The sequence below is a fragment of the Lipophrys pholis genome (assembly GCF_963383615.2).
Source record: "Lipophrys pholis genome assembly, chromosome: 9".
NCBI classification, from domain to species: domain Eukaryota; kingdom Metazoa; phylum Chordata; class Actinopteri; order Blenniiformes; family Blenniidae; genus Lipophrys; species Lipophrys pholis.
Window position 1 is genome coordinate 4,184,077 of NC_137639.1, and position 20,076 is coordinate 4,204,152.

At 43.4% G+C, this 20,076-nt stretch overlaps 1 protein-coding gene across 1 annotated transcript in view; it reads right to left on the reverse strand.

Moving 5' to 3' along the window:
* tsnare1 (T-SNARE Domain Containing 1) overlaps positions 1-20,076 on the reverse strand; it is a 230,307-nt gene that overhangs the window by 25,133 nt on the left and 185,098 nt on the right. Inside the window, exon 11 of the mRNA XM_080472247.1 lies at positions 9,524-9,634. Within this exon, the coding sequence (XP_080328373.1) occupies positions 9,539-9,634 (96 nt within the window). The 3' untranslated portion in view covers positions 9,524-9,538. The remainder of the gene's footprint in view (positions 1-9,523; positions 9,635-20,076) is intronic.

Sequence of the window (20,076 nt, forward strand, 5' to 3'; positions counted from 1 at the left end):
GTTGGTCCCATGTGTACTGTTGCATATGACGTTAAACGTCGTTCACAACCCTGACTACATTTTAACTGCACTTTCTGTGGTGTAACCGCACAACAGACTTGTGTCTGGGCGCACTTTGCCTTACCATACCATCCCGTAATGTACCTATCGTACCCTACCTTCCCGCCCCGCTCCAGCACGTACTGCAGTGGGATGGAGGCTCAAAGAGACGCAGCAGAGGGAAGAAAGAGCAGCATGCGGCTCCAGAGACCCGGGTTCCCGATCCCTGATTCAGACAAACAATCCCAAAGCAACATTCCAGTTTCCCTGCTGGGGACATTGATGTCCCATTTCAAAGAAACGTAATTATTGACAACACCCCTACAGTTTCCGAAATGCATGAGTGATTGGGTATAAAATACATCTATATATATATAAAATATTTAAGTGCACTAATATGTTTTACTGAAGAGAGTAAATATGTTTCTATAACTGAATGCACTTCAAGTCTAATAATCTTGTGGGACAGTCTTTGCAGTAAAATGAAAATGAAGTTGTTTATGCAAACACCAAAATGTTTAATGGAGCTGAAGCCGAGTTTGAATCATGTTTCCTTTGCCAGACTTATGGCCACTCTACAGCCATTAAAGCCTGGCAGCGCTGTACTGTACTCCAATAAGGCACTGTAATGTAATCCCTCCACACTACGAACAAGAAGACTTATTGTCTCTCCTACACACACACACACACACACACACACACACACACACACACACACACACACACACACACACACACACACACACACACACACACACACACACACTCACACGCACACCTCATCTCCTGAGCCAAAACATGAAGTCAGTAAGAAACAGGTTGCACCTTCATACATGGCAGGGCAGAAGTAAGACAGATACTAACGCTTAACACCTGAAGTGTGTTGTATCTTTTGAGCTACGGGAAATAAATAGAAGATTTTACAGTTTCAAAGTTTTTTTAAAAAGATGAAATCCCAAAAGTTTTCTTTGCTGTGATTGGTTCTGGTTATAGGTGACACAATGCTACTCTCAGGTTTCAGGGTAGGAAAATTGAATTGATCAAAAGAATAGTGAAAATCACATATCCCCTAACAAGCGCACATGTTCATGTTGAGTTAAACTGAGGTTTCATTTAGGGAACAATGCATTGCTTGGAATAAATCTGCAAACGTCCAACATGCCTTCAATCAGTCCAGCTGTCCCACAATAAAATGAAATATATTGACCACTGGAAAGCTGTGGGTCAGTATGTCGGAGCTCCAGAACGAAGTGAACTGAAACAAACAAAAACCTCAACTATCACATGTGTTTCAGTCCTCCAGCTGCCTTCAATGTCTCCCAGCAAAATATTCACAACTGGAAAAAAAAATGTACTGAAAAGAAATAATGAACCACAAATTCCATGTTTTATTTTGAGTTTTTTCTTTCACTGTCAAATCGGGAGGATTTAATTAATTTAATTTCAGGGCCTCATGAAGCCCAACCTGATCCTAGCTGGACCGAGCCAAAAAGATTACAGCCAATCTGTTCTCAGTCTGCTGATCTGTTCTCAGTCTGCTGATCTGTTCTCAGTTTGCTGATCTGTTCTCAGTCTCCTGATCGGTTCTCACTCTGCTGATCTGTTCTCAGTCTCCTGATCGGTTCTCACTCTGCTGATCTGTTCTCAGTCTCCTGATCTGTTCTCACTCTGCTGATCTGTTCTCAGTCTGCTGATCTGTTCTCAGTCTCCTGATCTGTTCTCACTCTGCTGATCTGTTCTCAGTTTGCTGATCTGTTCTCAGTCTGCTGATCTGTTCTCAGTCTCCTGATCTGTTCTCACTCTGCTGATCTGTTCTCAGTCTCCTGATCTGTTCTCACTCTGCTGATCTGTTCTCAGTCTCCTGATCTGTTCTCACTCTGCTGATCTGTTCTCAGTCTGCTGATCTGTTCTCAGTCTCCTGATCTGTTCTCACTCTGCTGATCTGTTCTCAGTTTGCTGATCTGTTCTCAGTCTGCTGATCTGTTCTCAGTCTCCTGATCTGTTCTCACTCTGCTGATCTGTTCTCAGTGTGCTCTGCTGACTCTAAGGCTACATTTACACTGCTTGGTGCACAGATCGGATGTGCTGCCTAAATATTTTTTGACCGTTTTCTGAAACATATTTTATCAAGTGACCCAGATCGGATTCTCGTGATCGCACTTGCCTCCAACATCAGAAACATTGCACATGCGTACTTGTAGTGTTTACAAGCTTCAGGCTGCTTCTGAACCCAGCACTAACTGTGAGGTCATGAATGATGAGTATGTTTGATGCTAATGTCGCGGTGCCTGAGAAGTTCACCAAACATCGCCAGAATTTCTAGGCAGAGGAGGAAAAGGGCCAGAATTGCATCTTACGCATATTGTAGCACCGGCAGGGCTTGCTATGAAGGACTCACTGTGATTTCATATTGAAACGTGAATTAATATTAACATGACCTCATAACCCCCATCATCACATCTTCACTGGCCTCCCACTGCCGCCGCTACAATACGCTGCTCTTTCCTACCCTCCCTGAAGATGGAGAAGTCATGTGACCTCCTCAGCTGACCACTTTGCTGGTTTTTCCTCCTGTCGAATAGCCATTCTCATTTATTGACCACGTTTTCACTATTTAGAAAACAAAATGGTTGTGGAGTTGATCACATTAGAGATGCAATGTAAAGATAATTTGATCAGCCTGGATACACTGGCTGGCTGGCGCATATCTGATACATTTCTGATTTATGTACTGTATGTAATGACTCCTGTACCAGATATCTAAATATCTGAAAGCGTGTCTCTTTTGCATCTTAGAGTGCAAACACGCTGACATCTCTACAACCTAATACTACCAACAGTAAAAAGGTAGGTTTTAAAACACAACATTAAGAAGACATTAACAATCCACACTGATACCTACGACAAAAATTGTTTTAGTGCGGACTATGAGCCTCAGTTGGTAAATCTACACAAAGACCTGAAATCTTCTTGAACACAGTAACTCTCTTCAGGATAATGTTGATGAAAACATTGACCTCTAAGGGAAAAGTAGACCAGATGCCTTCAGTATGCATGTTTTCCCTATTTCGCCCTCATTGGACAGCCACAGTGCGCTGCACCTTCCACTGATGCCTCAGCCCCACTCTCTCCCTGTCATGGCGAGGCTGCTGCCTCGGCCCCAGTCTCTCCCTGTCATGGTGAGACTGCTGCCTCGGCCCCAGTCTCTCCCTGTCATGGTTCATGTTTTGTTTTGTCTTTTGTGTTTGATTCTAAATCTGTCTCTGCTTTCAGGCTCCTCGGCTTCCCCTCCTTGTGTTTGATTGCTGTTCTTCACCCTGATGTGTTTCACATGTTCTGCATGTGTGATTGTCGTCTCCTGGTGGCTTTGGTATATAATTGGATTTTCTTGTCTGTTCTGGTTGTCAGTCAATCTCAGCGTGGTTCTTCTGAGCATCAGTGCCCCAATATTTGTGTCTCTGTGTTCTGTTGGATAACGCTCCCTTAAACTTGTGGACATTGGCTTTGGTCTTTTGAATTTTATTGGTTTCATCTTTTGCAATAAAATGAGTTTCTCTGGCTTTCTGAGTCGACCTCTCCGGAGCCAAACATAACACTGTCGTGTGTACACTACTGAACATACTGAAATCCTCTGTGAATTATCTGGAAACACCTGTTACCTTCAATGAAATTTAGCCAATTCTCCAAAGACAAAAATCAATGAAACCTGCATGGTCTTTTTTGTGTGTGACTGCATTGTTACATTGTTTTATATTTCTGTTTTAGAATGACTGAGTGGATATAAGAAATTGATCTCTCACTTTACTCTTACTTGCAGACTAAAATCATTGCTGGAAGTCATGTTACAACACGGGATCCCCAACTGAAGCTAAAACATGGTTTGGTGATATTTGAAGAGGCCATCAGTCTGCAGTTCGGCGTTGATCTGGACTTTGTGACATGTGGATGTCAATAAAGCTTTGAACATGAGTAAGCAATGACACAGGGTGCAGTAGACAGCACAGCAGTGCCTTTCTTCTTACAGCTCTCAGACTTTTCTGCTGTAACTGCTAGCGTCTAGCCACTTGAGCATTCGCTGCCAACAGCCGAGCCTCAGCGTGGGCTGGTCGCCACGGGAGCATCGATCCAACCTGCTGTTTCATGAATAGAACACTTTGGTCCTATGGATTTCCATTTTCCTCCCTCCAGAGGAAAATATGTGGCGACCAATACTTTATGCAGGCAGAGACATCTTGTATTGAACGTCAAGTAAGAGTAAAACAATGTTTGTCAAGAAAGCTTTTTCAGCTGTGAGTAATATGAGACTATAATTAGCCGAGCAGCTGCTTTAGTGTCTATAGCTGAATTTTTCAACTCACTTCACTCTGCTTTAAACTGCTGTTACAGATTGTTCACTACAATCTAATATTTACACTTGAAAACGGCGTACAGATCAGTCATCTCTTACACTGTTTTCTTGGTTAATGATAATTAAAGATGGAAAATTCAACAGGAACCATCAGTGAATCCAACAGGTTCTATTAAAGTATACATTTTCCTTCCATTATAATGAAAAAAAAATATATGTTTGTGGACAGAGGAGAAGGTGGATATCAACATGTGTATTACAGTTCACATTAAACCCAGTTTACCTGAAATAAAACCGCATAAGTGTTTGAATTGTTTCTGTAGTTCGATCACAACATGATCCCGACTGCATGCTGATATGTAAGTAAACAGGACCTTCTTTCTGTTGTCTTACATATTTAAAACATCTTAAACATCTGCACTTCCTTTATAAACCTGGAGATAACACACAAGTTGAAAGTTAATTTCTCCAGAACATTCAGGCCAACTGTGAGCTTACACCAGCCCAAGTCAACATGCAGCTCTGTGCATGAAATCTGACTGTAGGTCTGATCACAGCCAGCATGCACCTCATTATAAATCCAACAGGTCTGATACATCCATCCATCCATCCATCCATTTTCTCCCACTTATCCGTTTCCAGGTCACGGGGGTGGCAGTCTGAAATTGATGAAGAACCTTCCTACAGGTGGTGAGCCCATGGGAAGGTGGCACCTGGCGTGGGACACGAACCCACTACCTTGAGATTTCAAGTCTCATGCTCTACCAACTGAGCTAGCCGGGTGATGGTCTAATACATGTGTGAAATGAAATGAAATGAAATGAAAATAACTAATGTCATTGACAAACCTTCAAGCCTTTTGTTTTTTGTGTGAAGCAGCTTTCTCAATTCTGAATTCAAGAGTGTTTAACATGCAGCTCTTGAACCGGAACCGGGCCAAAAGAGCCTCTGATCCATGCTGTGGGATGGGCTTCGAAATAAAAAAAAACAACAATTCAAGCTGCAACTAGTGTTGAACGGGTCCTCAAATCCTTGCTGGTCAGTAATTGGAAGCATTGCTCTAACTGTCGTGTATTTTGGCCCAATGGATGTGATGAGGGCCGACTGTGATCACAAACGTAAAGTTTCAGGCTGAGTGGAGCATGTACTGGATTTCCTGTGCAGCACTTCCTGTCCATTCACCAGATGGCGCGCTCACTGTGACTTTATATTGGTGAATGGCATTAATCAGGGCAGGACTGTGATCACACATGTAAAGTTTCAGGAAGAGTGAATCATGTAGGGATAGGAAGAGAAACAGTAGGGCTAATCCTATGGAACAATTTGTGAAGTGTTCTGGACCCAAAGAGAGTGTCAGATGGGATCATGAGCTAGAAGGTGGAAGTTGAGGGACCCATCCTGAACAGTCAGTGTGTATGTACCACAGGTTGGTTGCCAGTATGAGGAGAAAGAGGAATTGTGGACTAAGTTGGATGAAGTAGTAGAAAGTATCTCCATTGAGGAAAGAGTGATGGAGCAGACCTCAATGGTCATGTTGGTGAAGGAAACAGTGGAAAAGAAGAGGTGCTGGGAAGGCATGGTGTGAAAGATAGGAAAGCAGAATGACAGATGGTTGTAGACTTTGCAAAGAGAATGGAAATGTCTGTAGTGAACACATATTTCCAGAAGAGTGAAGAACATGGAGTGACATACAAGACTGGAGGAAGGTGCGCACACATGGATTGTATCCTTACCAGTAGATGTCACCTGTAAGAGATTGGAAATTTCAAAGTAGCGCCAGGACAGACTGTAGCAAAGCAGCATAGGATGGAAGTATGTAAGGAGAGGTTAGGAACAAGGAAGAGGAAGAGAGTGAAGACAGATCCAAAGATTAAATGGTGGAAGCTGAAGAAGCAAGTATGTTATTAATTCTTTAAGATTATCTACAATATTTTCTTGTCTGTGAATAAAAGGTTGCAAAAGATTTATACGGGATCAGCGCCTATATGGTAGTTATAATGTTGTGGCCAAAAGGTTGTGCACCCACTTTACTTTGGAGTTCAGTGGTATCACTAGACCTGAAATAAATCTTGCCCCACCAAGTATTTCCATCTAGAAACACCACTGTGCAGAAGGATGATTGTTGCAGGCAGTTCAGGGAGGAACTGCAAAAGGCCCTGTGGGGTAGTGAAGGGCTACCAGAGGACTGGGAAAGTGCAGCTAAAGTCAAAAGAGAAATTGGCAAGAAGGTGTGTGGTGTTTCTTCCGGTCAGAGGAAAGAAGACAAGGAAAGCTGGTGGTGGAATGAGGAAGTTCAGGAGAGCATCCAGAGGAAGAAGGCACTTCGGAAAAAGTGGGATAGCTAGGGAGTAAAGGAAGCAGGCAGGAGCACTCTGAGGCTCGGCGCATAGCAAAGAGAACACTGGCGGCAAAGCAACAGGCTTATGATGAGTAATATGAAAGGCTGGACAGTAGAGAAGGAGAGAAGGACCTGTATCGTTGGGCTAAACAGGGACAAGGCAGGACAGGATGTGTAGCAGGTTATGGTTGATGAAGGATTGAGAGGGAAACATGTTGGTGAGTGAACAGTGTGTTGAGGAGGTGGAAGCAGTACTTTGAAGAGCTGATGAACAAGAAAAATGAAAGAAGGAGAGAGAGGAGGAAAGACAAAGGACAGATAGTGTAAAGCCCAATACAGAGCTCCTTATTGCATTCAGGTGTGTTGCAACTGGGAGAGACCTAAAACATGCAGGAAACCACCCCTCAAGGTCCGGAGTTGAATAGCTCTGTTTTACTGCATGCAATACACACTGCATTGGGAAAGAGGGGCGAGCCCCACTCATACATCATCAGTGTAGATCAGGAGAAAACAGCCTGAAGCGGCAAGAGGAGACCAATAACCAGGAAATAAAATCCTCACACACACATTATCTGCAATTTAGGAGGAAGCTTTAATCACACAGAAGAAAATATTGTAGATATTCTTAAAGACTAAAGAACATACGTTGCATGCAGTTCTCTCTGGTGACACCAGGTGGGGCTCAGCATTGCCCTAATGACCAGTCGCTCCTGGACAGGATGAGGAACCAGCCGATCAGAGGGACAGTAAAGGTAGCGCAGTTTAGAGATAAAGCTAGAGAGGCCAGGTTGAGATGGTTTGGACATGTGATGAGGAAAGAGGGTGGAGATTTTGGACAAAGGATGTTGGAGATGGAGCTGCCAGGTAGGAGGAGAACGGAAAACCTCAAAGATTCATGAATGAAGTGAAGGGAGACCAGGAGATGGTCGGTGTAAATTTGTTTGTAGTGCATGGATTTTAGTTTTCCCCAAAAGAGGAAAATTGCCAAAATGTGGTTGTTTTTTTCCAGTTTTTATCGTTAATATTTAAAATGACAGACGATTTCCTTGCAAGAAAATTTCTATTAAAAAAAACTGTTAGACATGGACTGATGTGCTATCATATGAGATACGCACGCACGCACGCACGCACGCACGCACGCACGCACGCACACACACACACACACACACACACACACACACACACACCATGTTTTCGTCTCCTCAGGCCCGGGTATAAAGGCAGAGGGAAGTGAGCAGATCGCTATAAGTCACATAACACAAAGTCAAACGTCTGATTCACCTCAATCTTATGTCCTAAAACAAACTCTTGAAAGGGTACAATCGGGAAACAATTGAAAAGAGCCACTGAATATTTGAAGCCGTACAGCACAATTTCATTCACTACTCAACTCTCAACTCAAATGTATTTGTATTGCACTTAGAAAACAACTGCAGCCGAACCAAAGTGCTGTACACAAATACTGTACATGTGGAAACCTAAACACATAATGTGCAAACAAAACAAATACAATAAATAAAATTGAAACAATAGAAATACAACATAAAAACAGATGCAGAATCTCAAACTGGGTTAAAAGCAAAGGATTCAAAATGTTTTCTAAAGATCTTCCATTATCCAGCTTTTCAAAACTTTCACGTGGGTCTCATTGGGCCAAAACTATTGTATTCACAGTTTATTGCCCCATATCCAGCTCTTCCTTGATTTTCAGTCATTCAAATGATTTTCTTCCATTTCAATATTGGCTCAGAGGAGCTGCATTCAGAATCTGCTGTGTCTGTGAGAGCTGGACTGGCTCCACCCACACATGCCCATCTTGGGAAGAGGAGGAAGTACTTCCTCTCATGGTGCCATGTACCAGAGCAGAGCTGCCTAATTGTGGGAGGAGTCAAATGAAGGGCCTACCTTCATTGGAATTGGCTAAACCCCCAATGACCACGAGCAGAATGCGGCTCTGCCTGTCACTGTGCAGCTCTTAGATTCATTGTTTCCCACAGAACAAGACGTGATCACCAGAGTTGTTAGCCAGGAGTACAACATTGAAAACCCTGAGCAGTACTGAGTCGGTGCTAAGCAGTGGTTTAAAACCAGACTGGATGACCTATAAAATAATGTGTTCATCCAAGTAAAACTTTAGCTGCACGTAGGCAAGATATTAGAAAAAAAAAAAAGGCAGCTTGGAAATGGGCCTAGAAACAGCCTGATCAAATCCAGGTTTCTTCAGAAGTGGTTGTACTACTTTATGTTTTGTGAAATATGAATACCTAAAATTTCTGGAGGGAAACAAACAAACAATAAAAGTCTTCATATATACTTGAACTCATTCTGATTTAAACTCAGCCTGTAATCATATTGAAAAACTCGGAACTGTTCCCGCCTCCGCTGCTTGACGTAATTTCGTTGTACTGAAAATGTATAATGACAATAAAATCATCAAATCAAATCAACACAAGTTCAACAATCGAACTGTGTGTCCCTCCATTTAATGACAAAACTGGGACACAAATGTCAGACCGTGTGTGTGTGTGTGTGTGTGTGTGTGGGTGTGTGTGTGTGTGTGTGTGTGTGTGTGTTTGTTCGTATTTGTTATTTACAATGCGGTTTTTAAATGAAAGGCACATAGGGAAATGTCAGCAGGGACCGGCAGGCGATAACATCACAGGTGGATGAAGCTGTCTGACTTTAATAAAAAGCTTGTGTCCAGTTATTCTTCCACAAAAATAAAACCATTCAGACCGAAAAGGACAGCCTGAGAAAGACTCCATTGACCTTCTCTGTGGACGCCGGTCGGGTCTTACCTTCGTGGCCAAACCTCATTTTCGTGCTGACACAGCGATGATGATGATGAGGATGGTGAGGATGATGGCACCAGCCACCAACAGGTAGCACTTCCTCTTCCTCAGCTGTCTCTGTGGAAGAAAAAGAGTTGATTGGAATGTGGAGGAAGTGAACGCTGTACACCAGCCTGGATGACAAAGTAAAATCACGTGTTGATTGTGTGTGTGTGTGTGTGTGTGTGTGTGTGTGTGTGTGTGTGTTTGTGTGAGGGCCATTTAAAGGAGGCAGACGTCTGGAGGCAGAGACTATCTGCCGATAGCGTTTCAGCTTCTTTGGAAAAGCCGAGCTGCACTTTAATAGCCACACAGGCACAACACCGAACTCAGAGTTCTTCTGCTCAGAATTTCACACACACACCAAAATGGAAAGAGAAGGAAGAGGAGCAACAGGAAAAGATTCTCTGTTTCATTTCATCATGATGAAGAGAAATAAGTGGAGGTTAAAAATAGTGATTACTTTAAACTTATTTATGAAGTTTATTGCAAATATAAGAGACTAATGAAAATGAGACAGTGAGCTTTGGTACAAAACCATGAGCATTCACATCATGACAGGTGCACACCGTATGTAGAGATATTTCAAATGAACTGTGTCCAACTCACACAATAATAACAATAATAAATTAGATGATGAACCAAAGAATGCATCCTGCTGTGAAACAAAGCTTGTGAGTTAATAAGGTGGTTAAACTTTGATGAGACTAATCAGCTTCCATTGAAACACTTTGAGAGTACCTCTGCCATGATAATTATGGTGAAATAAAGTATATAAAAACTAATTTATTGTTTTTTCTATTAATTATATCTGTGACTCTGTTGATTCAAGGCAAACTGCTTCGAGGAAGCTCATGGAACGTTAATTCAGTTTCAATACAGTTTTATTTCCATAACACTAAATACAACAGTCATCTCACATGACTTTCATTTAAAAAAAAAAAAAAAGAAGACTTTGCATGAGCAAGAAATGGAGATGGTGAAAAACCTTCCTTTAAACAGGACGAAACCTGCAGAACCAGGCGCAGAGGAGGAGAAACCTGCAGAACCAGACTCAGAGGAGAAACCTGCAGAACCAGACCCAGTGGAGAAACCTGCAGAACCCGAGTTAGTGTAGGAGAAACCTGCAGAACCAGATTCAGAGGAGGAGACTTTCTGTTGGGATCTAAATGTACACGGCAGCACTGAATTGTTATCATTGTTAATAGTCATTATTTGTAAAATTCTTTCAACCGTAATTATTATGATGAGACTCTAATTAAGAACCTGAAGGAGATTGTTGAGCATCTTTACTAGTTTACATTATTTCAGTCTTCTTATATGTGGAGCAAATCCAAGTAATATTTGTTCATAGTTATGGTGAAACACACAGACAGAGCAGTTTTCATTCAGAGGCAAATCATTCATTTACCTGTCATTCATTTACCCTCTCTCTGGGTCTGGCCTTGACGTGGTGAGGGGGCTTGCTCCTGGAGAGCGATACCGTTGGGAGCTTGCTCCTGGTAGAGTCACCCTAAGTGAGATGGTCTCCAGGGTAGGTTCCAGACAAACAAAGACCCCAGCGTGTCGGTACGCTGTGAGGTGGCAGCCCCACCAACTGACTATCCTGCGGAGGGCCAACAACCCACCCAGGAGAAACTCTTTTGTTCCGAAACTTACCAGATATAGAAGCCGGACTGCCCAACACGGTAACGGACCCCCGCCTGCCCCCGACCAACAAGTATGGATCAACCTTCGTCACAGGAATCTCGAGACACTCCTTCGCGAAACAACAGCAGGAGACCATTGTTACATCTGGAGTGGCCCCGAGAGACGGACGGGCCTTTATGGCATGGCACTTGCCATCCCAAAGGCAAGTCCCTCATCAGCTGGACACCTCTGAGTGACAGATTATTGTCAGCCCGCTTTCTCCGCCAACATGGCAAGTTGACAGTAATTGTTGCTTATGCCCCACCAATGTTGCTAATGAGGACGCGAAGGACGCCTTCTTTGACCAACTCCACCAGGCTGTTGGCCAAGCCCCACCACACGACATCACCATCATCCTCACCGATGCCAACGCCACTCTGTCCAGCTGTGATCGGTCCACAGGCTCGCCCCTCAGCACAACATTTGCTGACAGGTCCACAAACGACAACGGTAACCGCCGTCGCTGATACCTGGTTTCCTCGGAAACTCATCCATCACTGGACATGGTGCAGCCCAGATGGCAGAACCAGGAAAGCGCTGGACCACATCCTTATCTCTCGACGCTGGAAGTCGTTTGTCACCAACTGCCGTGTGTACCAAGGAGCAGAGCTTGGCAACAGACCATCGTCTGCTGGTGGCTGAAGCTAAAACTAAAGCTGCAAGCCAACCAGCACACTAAGACTCAGCCTCACCTGGACTCCTCTTTACTCAGCGATCCCAATATCGCCACAGACTTCAGTTGCGCCATCCGCCGCACCTCAGATGCCCTGGCAAAGTGACTGGCTGACCTTCAAGGTCAGTGTCCTCCAGTCAGCTCGCAATGTCCTCGGATGCTCTCGACCTTCCCCGAAAAAGCCCTGGATATCGGAGAGAACTCTTGACATCATCGAGTGGTGGCGTGAGGCCCGGCTCCAAGGTGACCTATCGGAGTATCGGCGACTGGACCACCAACACAATGTGGCTGTAGCCTAGGACAGGGAGAAGTTCTGGCAAGCTGAAACTAAACACCTAGAGTCCGCGGCCAACAACCACAACATGAGCCGTGTATTCAGTTTGCTGCGCCAAGCCCACGCATCAAGACAGCCCTGGTGAAAGATTCTGACGGCAACCTCATACCAACTGAAGCAAACTGCCTTGAACGCTGGAAAGAGCACTTCAGCCTCCTTCTGCAGCACGATGCCACCTCGGCTGATCCCATCATCCTAACGGCCGCTAATGCTGCAGCCCCTTGTGACTCCTGCAGCACAGACCCTGTCACACCTGAGGAAGTCAGAGCCGCCCTGAAGAAACTTAACAACAGGAAAGCCTCCGGCATCTGTGCAATAACTGCTGAGATGCTAAAATCAGGTGGTGATACCTTCGTCGAGTGGCTCACCCACATATTCAATCAGGTGTGGGAGACAGAGAAGCTTCCCAGCGACTGGACCAGAGGAGTTATCCTACCCTTCTGGAAATGTAAGGGTAACAGGCTAGTCTGCGGCAACCACAGAGGCATTACCCTTCTTTCCATCCCCGGGAAGCTCTTTACTAGGATCTTGCTCACTCGTGCTCTCCCAGCCATCAGAAGCAGCCGCCGTCCCCAGCAGGCTGGCGTCATGCACAACCACTTCACAACAGACACCATCTCCGCTGTTCGTCTGCTGATAGAGAAGACCTATGAATTCCGTAAAGACCGCCATCTCTACATCGGGTTCATAGATCTGAAGGCTGCCTTTAACACCGTCTGCCATGCTTCACTGTGGAGTATTCCACAGGCCCTTGGAGCACCATCTAAGATCGTTGCCCTGTTCAAGCTGCTCTACAGCAATGCACAGAGCTGTGTCCGTATTAACGGCAGAGACTCTGACTGGTTTCCCATCTCCAGTGGCATTCGCCAGGGCTGCGTGGCTGCTCCCGACCTCTTCCATTGCATCATTGACCATCTGATGTGCAGGGTATGTGAGCGGGTCCCCGGAGTGTCCTTCAGCAGCTACCACCTGACTGACCTAGAGTACGCTGACGACACCATTCTGCTCAGCACATCCCACAGCTGAGAGACGCTCTACAGCGAATTGGCAAAGAAGCTTGGCCTCCAAGTGAGTTGGACAAAAACCAAGCTCATGTATGTCGGTGATGGACCGGATCCACCTCCCCTACGGCTCGGTAACAACATCGTGGAGCCTGTCAAGAACTTTGTGTATCTGGGGTCCATAGTGACAGACAGCGGCGACCTAAAATCAGAGATTATCCACAGAAGAGCCCTTGCTGCATCGGCTCTGCAGTCTCTCTGGAAACCACTCTGGCGGCACCAGACCAACTCACGCAAGATGAAGCTCCGGATTTACAACTCTGCAGTACTCTCCACCCTGCTTCATGGCTCGGAAACTTGGCCCTTAAACAAGACTCTGGCTGTAAGAATCGATGGCTTTGATAGCAGGGCTCTCAGAACCATTGAGAACATCAGGTGGCCTCACCGAGTTTCCAACTAAGTGCTTAGAGCCCGCACGTGCCAGCCCAGAGCATCAAGCCTGGCTGCGCAACATCACACCCGCTGGTTCGGCCATGTCCTCCGCCTTCCTCCGGACCATCCGACGAGAGCCATTCTCCAGTTTGACCCAAGGGCCGCAGGTTGGAGACGACCACGAGGCAAACCCCACACCTGATTAGTTCGACGTCATTACGGGCGACCTCCAACAACATGGAGTTGCTGTGGAGAATGCAGAGCAGCTGGCACAAGACCGTCAGCTCTGGAAAGAACTGGTTCATCTGGTAGGCTCAATGCACAGGGACCGCCAACGTCTGTTTCAGCCTGTTATTTTTGATTTCCATGTAGTTTGGAGTTCATCTTTCTGATTTATTCAAGTTGCTGGTTTCTCTGTCCTTCTCCAGCCACAAGGTGTATTTAAATTATTTTGGTGTGATAACAAAAGGACAATTTGTTCAGATGTGTAAGTATCAGTATAAATGTTACTGGGTCAGAGTAAATGAACATGGCACACAGCATGAATGACAGGTTTGATTTTGGAATGAATGTCATTTTGGGATGATGCAGTTGCAGCTTTAAATCATTAAAAAATAATAGTACAATATCTAAACATCAGCTCTGCAGTGTGATTGTGACAAAGTGAAGCAGGGCGACATTAGAGAGGTTTTAGTGCAGACCGGTCAGGGAGAATCTCCAAAATGGCACATTCTGGTTCCATCTGTGCCATTTTAAATTTCTCATCTACTAAACTATATATTTGACATATATATGACTACTGGTGTCATTACGTCCGAATACAACCGTTATTGGCTTTTTTCTTTAAATCTAGCAGATCTCGATACACTGATGTCTGATCTAACGCCGATACCTCGGCAGCGGATTGGCCAATCCTCCACCTCAATCGAACCGTCAGACCAGTGGTGCTAAGGAAGCAAGTGGAAATACGTTGTTACTGTACATAAGTAGTTTTTGTCAGTATCTGTACTTTACTCGTGTGTTTACATTTATGACGACTTTCACTTTTAATTTGTTATATTAAGAAGAAAAAAATTATACCTTTACTGTGGTACATTTATGCTGGACATGCTACGAAATAAAATGTGAATATAATTGTATACAAACGTCTCATCATGCTTGGATTAAGCAGACTGTGTATCACAGACATGGCCTGTTGCCTTAAGTAATGATGCATTGTGGGAAGTGGAGCGTCTGTTTACTTTTGTGAAGTGTAATCTTTGTTTTTCCCTGCGCTCCTGCTGCGATGCTGCAGGCGTGTGTGTGCTGCACTGTTTACAATGCACCGTCCAGTGTGTGTCCGAGGAGAGGAATCAGCCGCCATTGTTCGGCAACAACAGACAGAATCAACCAGAGTCAACGGAGAATGAGCAACTTTGCCCGCGTTGAAAAACTTGAAGGAAAACTGAAGAGAGCCGACCAGCGGACCTTTCTCAGGATTTCCCTGAAGATGAACCTCAGTGTGATGATGTGAGGTTTTATAATTGATATGTCCCATACAGCTGTGAGCATCATGAGTGTGCTCAGATTAAACTCTCACACTTCTCACACATGCTCACTTATACACATATTTTACCTGTTATAATAAATGAATATGTTAATTTATACACAACCCTTTTCACTGACACACACAAACAAACACAAACACACGTTTGAAAGCGCAGTCGACTGTGGGCCGACACAATGAGATGTCTGGTTTTGGTGTGAGTGTGTGTGTGCGTGGGTGTGTGTGTGTGTGTTTGTGTGTGTGCGTGCGTGCATGTGTGTATCCCTTCTTGAAATTAAATATGTACAAAAACCAAAAGATGAACACATTCTTGTGTTATTGGTGTGTACATAAAGGCTCTCTCTCTCTCTCTCTCTCTCTCTCTCTCTCTCTCTCTCTATCTCTCTCTCTCTCGCTGTCTCTCTCTCTCACTCTCTCTCTCTCTATCTGTTTCCCTCTCTTTCATTCTCTCTGTAAGAAGGAGAGAGCGAGAGACTAAAAAATGTTTTGTGTCTTTTTGGTCCTCGAGTACATTTCATACAAGGTACTTTAAGACTTGACTCCTCATGTAATTATTTTCTGGGTGACTGTCACTTTTACCGAAGTAGATTTCAAGTAAAATATCTGTACTTTTGCTCAAGTATGGCTTTCAGCTACTTTTTACACCACTGCGTCAGAGCCAATAGAATTGAGTCGTGGTACCCTGGTCCCGCCAGTTGTTGTTAGTGGAGTGTTTCCTGTGTGATTTGATGTGCAGCATGACGATCTTTCTGCATGATGAATACACGGTTTAAGAATTTTCTGGATGGCGTGCCTCCACAGCCCCCAACTGGGCGGGTCTGGTGTTGGACAGGGTAAATTACTTATAACTTGAATTTTGTTTCAGTGCGAATGACATTCGTGAAGAAAAGGATCAGATTCAGCCATCAAATGTCTTTTTTTTTAATTGAAATTTGGTTCATTTGGCTCATTTTATATAACTTGTAATGTGTGAATTTTCAGTTGTTCTTTTAATTCTATTTTCTATCCCAAACCTTTTTTTTTAATTTAACTAAATTGTATATTCAGCTTTTCTGTGTGATGCCGTGTAACGGACAGTTAACAATCTAATCAACAAGCTCATCTGGGAAGTGAATCAATGTGGCGATGAAAGGTTGTTCATTGGTTGTTATAATTTAAAGATTTATCACTTGAGATGTTTCTCTATTTGTGTGTTCAGGATTTGTATAATTGGTGACAAAAAGAGAAGTAGAAGTTTCTCAACAACCCTTGATTAAAAAAAACTGCTAGTGTCATTCTATAAATGACTAAAACCTGCAAAACTGATCCTATTTTATTATTCTGGTATTTTGTGGTTTTTCAAGGTTGAAAATATTTCATATGATTTCAAACTTTGAGTTATTCATGCGCCGTGTACCAAAAAGTACCCCAAAGGTGAAATAATTTTCCTTCACTCGTCATTAAAAGTCATTTCTCTGAAACAGAACGATGTTCTTGTCTTCGCTTTCCAGTCGGCTGCACATGTGAGCTGCGGTCCGATGTGAGGACTTCTCAGCATGTCGACCGTGTAAAGAGGAGACGAGCACAAATCTGTGCAGAGAAGGTTTCGGGGATATTTAAATATTTTCCTTTGCTCCTTGTCTCCTCAGGCAGTGACGATGTGTTGGAGCACAGAATCTATGTTGTTTTGAAATGCTTTTTCTTCCATTTTCTCCCAGCCTGTTTTGTGCTACAAAGGCAGTGAGAGCAGCGCGTTCGACCAGAGCCGAGGCTGGAGTCTTTAAATCCTGACGCGCTTCAAAGCACGGAGAGAGCAATTCATCTTCTTATCTGAGACTCAAAACAGGCTTTCTGTGAGGAAGAGAGAGGGAGAGGGGGAGCGGGGAGAGCCAGAGAAAAAAATGCTGTCGAGTAATTTTCCGTTTAAACGTTCCACTCCACAACAATTTGCATAAGCAGCCCTGCGTCTGTGATAAGAAGATTGGTAATTTTCAAAGGCTCTGTGGGGATTGAGAATTAAAAGCCTTTCTCCGCTATCTCCCCTCTTGCAGCTGGCCACCACAGATTCCCCAGCTTCTCTCACGCATTTCCTCCTAAACTACGCCTTACAAACTTTCTGCGCCAGCTTCTCCTTCCCCCTGCTCGCTCTGACAGCCTCTCCCAAACCACGCTCTCCACCCTTCTCTGTCTCCCGCCTGCACTTCCCACCGCTGCTCTTATTTGGGGAGAACAAGAAAATAAATAAGTTAGAGGGGGGGGGGACAAAGGGGCTTAGTGTGACAAAGGAAGTGTTGCAGTATTTTCAAAGCCGAATTTTCCAGATTGCTGCGGGGCAGGAGGGGAGGCTCACAGTCTGAGCAGAAAGCTCCACGGTGCAAAACCCCGGGGACGACGGCCCTCCCTCTGCACCGCTCTGGTCCACTCCAGGTGTCTGCTGTGGGCCAATCGCTGCTCTTTAGACGTCATTATTTGTGTTAATGAAAATCATGGTTTTTAGCAGCAGACCGTCCAGCCGTCATTTGGACGGTCAATTTTTGGAAAAGACGGCCAAAGAAATAGCGGACGTGTTGCTCATTGCCTCTAAAATATGTGTATAATGACCATCACTATATGTCTCCGTCTAATTTTACCTCAATTCATCTTTTTTCGCTGAAATATAGCAAATTATCGGCTTTTGTACACAACTCACAACTGACTTCCTGTTTTGTATTACGCCCAGTAACGAGCAAGATGATTGGGCCATGTGGTCTATACCTTTTGAAAGGCGGCATCTGATTGGTTCAAAATTCTCTGATGCATTCCAATGCTAAAGCAGAGAGGAGGAATTATATCTGCAGAATCCACACAGGTGGTATTAATTATATGGACCTATGATCTATTTAATTTTTCACTTCAAAAATTAAATGAGAAAAGGAAATATATTACTCTTAAGAAGCCCCCCCCCCCCCCCCCCCCCCCAGACTGTGAATCAAACTACAGCATGGTGATTAAAACCTCCCATCATGTCTCTTGCTGAAAATATACAGTAATGCAGTAATCAGTAATCTAGTGAAAAATAAAGAGTAATGTAGGAGTGTCCCTGGAATTCCACGATACTCCAAAGGAGTAATATCAACAGTTCTTCCTGGAACCACCGAGCTCTTTAAACAATAAACAGAAACCAGCCAAACACTCCATTGTCTGTCTATCAAATGCAACTGGATACTCTAAATTATGTTTTTCAGTTGTTTCGTCCTTTCTTCTCGTGGTTCCTGTTGTTCTTGTGTTTTTTCTCATTTGCAGCATCACTCCAACACAGCCAAATGACACCTCAACTTAATATCAGCAACTATGCATTCAGACATTCACCATTCTTGATGGCTTAAAGAGCAACGAACACACACTGGACTCAATCATTCCTTCCTCAGTATCACTAAATACGATGATTCACACCTGGAAAAAAAAATAAAAAATCAATACACTGGGCACCATTCACACAGCGCACATTGATCTGGTGCACAATTTTTGTTGTCACATCAATGAAAATAGTTTTTATTATACCCAGGAACAATGTAACGCCAACATTAATAAATAGAAGAGGTTGTAATTAATTATAATTATGTTATCAGCAGAAACCTGTACGTCAACTTCCACACATAAAATACTTTTTAAGCCAATCCAAACACCCCTTTGATATTATTACCGTTATATCTCACCTTCGGTGAGAAGGTGTGGAGAAATACTACTGTAAATTCACGACAAAGACTTAATATCCTACAGAAAAGGGGCTTTTGTGATCAACCAATCCACTGACCTTACTGTCACAAACGTTAAAATTCATCGACCTTGTGCAGTTTGAAACCATTCAAATCTTATATAGAGCAAAGAATACCTTACTGTCGGTGGAACAGTCAGAAATTGTTTCAGGAAAGAGAAGGTTACAACTTCAGGAGAATTAGTTTAAAACGTATAAAGTCTGCACCACCATAAAAAGCTTCTGTCTCACAAGCAGGGCGTTAAAATATGGAATAAAATAAATGTCGGAATCAAACAAGTACCAAACTTGATTCAGTTTAAAAATGTATAAAGAGTTGATAGTAGTAAGGTCCAGGGTTTTCTCACAACAATGAGGGTTTGGGTGCTCACGGTGTCACATTGATTGTTGATTGATGAATGTTGTATAATATGTTGTATAAGTGTCACTGTAGGTACATGGGTGTAATTATGAAATTATACCGACGTTAAATTAAGATAAAAAATTATCATGTGACTAAAATTATAATTACTATGCAAAGGGGTAGGATATTAAATGGTGTGCGCTATGGCATATATATATATATATATATATATACACACACACACGCACGCACACACAAACACAAACGCACACGCACACACATGCTTCTTTTTTCTTTTGATGTATTTTTCTTTTTTACTTGTTTACTTTTTTACTTGTTTTTACTTGTTTCTTTTGTTCTTCTTTTTTTCAACATGATCACATGATGAGTGAAACTCACGTTTCACTCATCATGTGATCGCCTGGTTAAACCGTTTCTGACTCTTCTGCTGAAGGTTTCCTCCTGCTGAACAGTCCTCTATGAGTAATTTAAGGCTCTGTGTTTTTTTATTAGAAAGTAAATGTTGTGACAATTCTATAACCGATCCCTGGGCTGATTATTCTGCACTGCTTCTTCTCTGATCAGGCCAATATTGTTCTGCCTCCTCAGAAAACACAGAAACTGAGCTTCAGTTTACACATCCAGGATTGAACCTTCTGGATCTTCTGGTCACGCAGGTGGAGGCGTTTCTGCTATGAGTTAAAGTTATAATCACATTTTTTTTCTGGAGTTTTCGTGTCTGTATGATTACATTAGTGACTTATAATCT